Source organism: Myotis davidii, unplaced genomic scaffold, assembly GCF_000327345.1.
Source record: "Myotis davidii unplaced genomic scaffold, ASM32734v1 scaffold425, whole genome shotgun sequence".
NCBI lineage: Eukaryota > Metazoa > Chordata > Mammalia > Chiroptera > Vespertilionidae > Myotis > Myotis davidii.
Window position 1 is genome coordinate 3,003,693 of NW_006296413.1, and position 5,266 is coordinate 3,008,958.

The 5,266-nt window shown below is 58.2% G+C and overlaps 2 protein-coding genes across 2 annotated transcripts in view; one reads left to right on the forward strand and one right to left on the reverse strand.

The window, feature by feature from the left end:
- Positions 1-1,103, forward strand: part of YIF1A (Yip1 interacting factor homolog A, membrane trafficking protein) — a 4,044-nt gene extending 2,941 nt beyond the window's left edge. The window contains exons 6-8 of the mRNA XM_006771560.2: positions 96-251; positions 711-804; positions 901-1,103. Of these exons, the coding sequence (XP_006771623.1) occupies positions 96-251; positions 711-804; positions 901-1,047 (397 nt within the window). The 3' untranslated portion in view covers positions 1,048-1,103. The remainder of the gene's footprint in view (positions 1-95; positions 252-710; positions 805-900) is intronic.
- A 1,160-nt stretch (positions 1,104-2,263) lies between these two features.
- CNIH2 (cornichon family AMPA receptor auxiliary protein 2) lies at positions 2,264-4,105 on the reverse strand. The gene is made up of 5 exons (XM_015569050.1): positions 3,818-4,105; positions 3,342-3,389; positions 2,986-3,098; positions 2,744-2,887; positions 2,264-2,555 (listed from the first exon to the last, which is right to left on the reverse strand). Exons 1-5 carry the CDS (start codon positions 3,929-3,931, stop codon positions 2,528-2,530), a joined length of 447 nt encoding a protein of 148 aa, XP_015424536.1. The 5' UTR covers positions 3,932-4,105; the 3' UTR covers positions 2,264-2,527.
- Positions 4,106-5,266: the final 1,161 nt, after the last annotated feature.

Here is a 5,266-nt window from a genome sequence, read left to right on the forward strand (position 1 = left end):
CTGCTCGTCTACAGCAGCCTAGGGGATCTGTGCCAGGTCCCAAGCACACTCCCAGCCCCCAGTCTCACACCTGCCCCCCGCCCCCCTGGCCACAGGTTCTCCCCAGAGGTGCTGGGCCTGTGCGCAAGCACAGCTCTGGTGTGGGTCGTGCTGGAGGTGCTGGCCCTGCTCCTGGGCGTCTACCTGGCCACCGTTCGCAGCAACCTGAGCACCTTCCACCTGTTGGCCTACAGCGGCTACAAATATGTCGGGTGAGCACCTGGGAGCCCAGCGGGAGGCTGGCCTTGGGGAGGGCTCTGGGCCCTGGGTTCCTGGCCTGCACAGCCGTAGCCTGGAACAGTGACCCTGGACGTGCCTCTGCCCCTCTCCGCCTCTGTCTCCTCTACTAGAGAGACTGTTCCCAGCAGTCGCTTCAGGAACGTGTAGTGTTGTCAGGTGGGGAATGGACAGTCAGTCACCATGGGAGCACAGGGGAGAAGGGGCTGGAGCTGGGGCAGTGAGGGAGGTCTCAGATCCAGGTTCTGGGCTGAGTCCTGGGCCTTCAGGATTCATTCTGAGTCTAGGTCCCTGTGGGGACAGACGGGGGGTGAAAAGTCCTGGGTGGTGGTGGGTGGGGTCTACGTTGGGCTCTGGGCCCTGGCTGGTGGGGCCAGTCTCAGGTCAGGACCCTTGTGGGGGTCTCCAGCCTGCTCCCCACCCTGGCCTTGCAGGATGATCCTCAGTGTGCTCACGGGGCTGCTCTTTGGCAGCGATGGCTACTACGTGGCGCTGGCCTGGACGTCTTCCGCACTCATGTACTTCATCGTGAGTCTGGGCTGCCCCCTGCCCCGTCCTCCCCAGGTTGGAGCTGGGGATGAGCCCTCCTCCGCCCCAGTCAGCTGCAGCTCTCCTTTCTTCCAGGCGCGCTCTTTGCGAACAGCAGCCCTGGGACCCGACAGCATGGGGGCCCCGGCCCCCCGGCAGCGTCTCCAGCTCTACCTGACTCTGGGAGCTGCAGCCTTCCAGCCCCTCATCATATACTGGCTGACCTTCCACCTGGTCCGGTGACCCCTGGCCCCCACTGGCATTTATTTTTCCATACATTAAAGATTTGATTTCCTTGATTTTGTTTGACCCTTGTTTCTGGGGCCTGTGTGTGTTGGGGGAGGTGGGGAGGGTTGCTGGCACCTTTGCAGTGTCCAGGGGAACAGGTTTGGACTGTCTAGACCAGTGGTTCTCAACCTTGGCTGCACATTAGCATCATCTGGGAATCTTTTGAAAATCCTGATTTCTGGGCCTCATCCTCCGGAAATTCTGTTTCTTTGTTATGGGGTGGGGCCACAACATGAGTAACAAAGAAACAGAATTTCTGGAGGATGAGGCCCAGAAATCAGGATTTTCAAAAGATTCCCAGGTGATGCTAATGTGCAGCCAAGGTTGAGAACCACTGGTCTAGAAGAAGGGGGACCCCAGGGAGGGCTTCCTGGGTTAGTGACCTTGATATTTCCTTATAAGGCAAGTGGAAGGGTTTCATTAGGAACAGTTTTTTATGTCTGGGAACATGATGATGGAAGGGGACAGCTGCCAGGGAGACCTCGAAGGCCTCTGGTCCATCTGAGGGGTCCCCAGAGGGGTCTGTGGGCTGGTGCACAAGCCTAGCTGTGCTGAGGGTGTAGCTCATGGCTGTTCCGTCTATAGTCCCTTTGCCCCATCTCTTGGAGCCTTTCAGGAGCAGAACTGGGGCCCAGGTGTTTGCAGTAGTTTATTCATATTTTGTCACAAATGGCCGGGGAGGGGGTGCCGGACTCCTCCAGGCAACATAGAAAATAGGTCCAAGAGACAGGTGGGCTGGGTTGGGGCAAATGGGGACAGGAAGGAGTCTGAAGAGAGAGCCTGGGGAAGGGGAGAGGGCAGGCTAGGAGTGGGACTGCCCCTGCTGAGCCTGCTCATTCTGGGTGTGGGTACCCCCCCACCTGCAGGGGGAGCCTCAGGGTGGGATTGAGGGGGGTGGCCCAGAATTTCCAGGGTCAAGCCCTGCCCCTTGGCAGGGCCCCAAGTCCTTCCCAAAGTTGGACAAGGCCAGAGGTTCCGCCCCTTCCGGTTCAGCCCCACAGGCTGGCAGAGGAACTCCTGCCCCTATTTAGAGCTCTGCCCAGCCCTAGTCCAAGGGGAGTGGGCTCTGAAGGCGGGAGGTCCCCGCAGCAGCAGTTTGGGGGGTGGAGAGGAGGCCGGGGGCACCAGTGCCCCTTCCCTCCTCAGGGCTGAGGCCACTGCGGCCGAGGAGCAGCCCCTTCCAGCTGACCGCCATGCCCACAGGCTGGCAGAGGAGCTCCTGCCCCTATTTAGAGCTCTGCCCAGCCCTAGTCCAAGGGGAGTGGGCTCTGAAGGCGGGAGGTCCCCGCAGCAGCAGTTTGGGGGGTGGAGAGGAGGCCGGGGGCACCAGTGCCCCTTCCCTCCTCAGGGCTGAGGCCACTGCGGCCGAGGAGCAGGGCTGGGGGTGCACAGGCGTCCGGTCCGTTCTGGGCTCGCTCCCTGGCCGGCTTTCCCCTTAGAAACTCACCAGCGTATAAACCATACTGTGGGGAGACGAGGCAGTAAGCGGAGCCCTGAGCAGGCCCAGCTGCTGGCTGCCCACCCTGCCACACCCTGGCTTGCTCTCAGTCCTCCAGGGCAAAGGGCAGGAACTAGGAGCCCAACCATTCCTGGGGTTGAGGGCATGGTGCCTGGCGCACCCCTCCCCTGACTTCTGTGGGCAGGGCCTCACCTGTACAGATAATAGAAGAAGGAGAGCAGGTAGAAGGCGAGTTTGCACCAGGACTCCTTCTGGCAGTAGTTGAGGATGTCGGCATTCATGATGGAGACTGCATCATACATGACCTCAGAGCCATCCGCAGGGCGGTGGAAGTACCTGGGCGAGGGAGGGCCCTGAGTGCCCACCATCCAGGCTCCCACCCTCTCTGCCCGGCTCCCCCATCACACCCTCCCCGGGGCAGCTGCTTCCCTCACCTCCAGAGGTGGTAGAAGAGGAGGGGGATGTTGAGGCCCAGGGTCACCCACTCCGCTGCACACAGAAACATCAGACAGAAGAGGCCGTGGATGGAGTACTCTGGGACCACCAGCTGGGGAGTGAAGGGGAGAGGTCAGCGGCCTGGTGCCAGGACAAACCCGAGCTTCAAGGGCATGGAGGGGAGCTGGGATTTGGGAACTGCCCACCCACTGTGATCTCTGGGAACTAAAAGGGCTTCTAGCCTCCCATTCCCTCCCCGGTGGCAGAGATCTGACCAGACAGGCTCCAGAGGAGGAAGGTCACAGAAGGGGCTGAGCTGGGCTAGGAGCCTCCTGCCTCCAGCCCTGACACTGACCTTCCTCAGGAGGCAGCAGATGCGTTCGATGTTTTTTAAACGCTCGCGCTGTAGGGGAGGAAAAAGCCGTGATGGGGATAGGGGTGGTGGAGGAGCAGGTATTGGAGGAGCCCGCCGCCCTCCCGGGCTCCCGCACCGCCCTGATGTGGCCGCCAGGGGGCACCAGAGCAGTCTCGGCAGGAAAGCAGCCACACCATCCCCATGGCAACCGTCACCATGGAGGGACTTTCACCCGCATCACCACGGCAACGGCCCGGAGCTTGGCAACGGCTGCCCCACCAGGAGGAACCCAAGCCCTGAGCCCGCGCCAGGTGTTTTCACCTGCGGTGGGGACAGACAGAAGAAGGGGCAAAGCCACGGGTCCTCCTCCCTCCGCACATACACACCCGCCTTCCCGGCCCCCACCCCACTTAGCCCACAACAGATGGAAAGACAGACGGACGGACACACCTCGGCACAGCACATGTATCACTTACTGCCCGCGCTGGGTTCCCCTGGTCGATGGGGTTCTTAAAGTCGGTCCGCAGCTCATCAAAGGCTATGATCTGGGGGAGGGGTGTGTGCCTGTCAGGGTTGGAGCAGCAGCGCATGCCCCCCCGCCCTCCGTCCTTCTGTGGGACAGTAATTCATACATGGGGGCCAGACCAGATGGAGAAACGGGCTCAGGGAAGGGCAGGGTCTGGCCCAAGGTCACACGAGTCTGGAATGGAGCCCTAGTGATGCCAATACAGGCCAGTCCATGATGCTTCCTTCCCAAACACCCTGAGGTGGTGTCTTCTCTGCCGAGCCCTGTGCCAACCACTGGGGCCCCCGAGGCCTGCGACACCGCTCCTGCCCTGGTGGAAGGAACCCCAGGCCTGGGAGAACTGTGACTGCATTCCAGGGTGATCGGGCTGCAGGGCACAGGGAGAACCTGAAGTGGGTGCCTGACCCAGTGTGGGGGTGATGCAGGGTTCCGGCTGGACTCCGGTGTTTGTCTGGTGAACAAATGGGGTGTGTGTGGGGGGGCAGTCTGAGCAGCAGGAACTGCAGGTTCAAAGGCAAAGGGCTGAAAGAATATTCTGGAAGTTGCAGATTCCATGGGGTTAGAATGAAAGTGTGAGGTGAGTGGGAAGAAGAAACTAGGGAGAGATGGGCTGGAGAGGTCAGCCGTCAGCCATGGGTGCTCTGTGGGGCTGGACCGGATGTTTGGACTTGAACAAACAGGTAATGGGGAGCCATTTGAGGGGTATAATGCAGCAGAGGCAGGGAGCCAAGTTGATGACGTAGAATTGATGGAGCAGGAGTTACAAACTGGCTAACAGTTTCAGCCAAGATGTACATGGTGCGTACTCTAGGCCAGCAGGCTTTATGTCTGTGAACTCATTAATGCTTGCAACAACCCGATGATGTTGCTATTATTTCCATTTTGCAAACGAGGAAACAGAGAAGTGACCAGTGGTTCTCAACCTTCCTAATGCCACGACCCTTTAATACAGTTCCTCATGTTGTGGTGACCCCCAACCATAAAATTATTTTCGTTGCTACTTCATAACTGTAATTTTGCTACTGTTATGAATCATAATGTAAATATCTGATATGCAGGATGTATTTTCATTGTTCGTGACCCACAGGTTGAGAACCACTGGACTAGTCTAGTAACATAGTATGACTTGTGGGATATACTGTGAACAGTTGTGTAAGAGTCATTTTTCTTATACTCCTTCCCCTCACACAGTTCTCTAATGTTAGACTCTGAATCTCCTCCTTAATATTACAGCAGACTTCATGGACTGGGCTGGAGTGGTCAGAGATCTGCATATAGCTAAATGTTTCTTCACAGAGTTATTAATTTTCTGATATCACCATTGGACCTAAAACTTGAGGGCTGTGAATAATTGGGCATTCTATCCCCCATGTCTTAAAAATAGTAAAAAATATTTGAA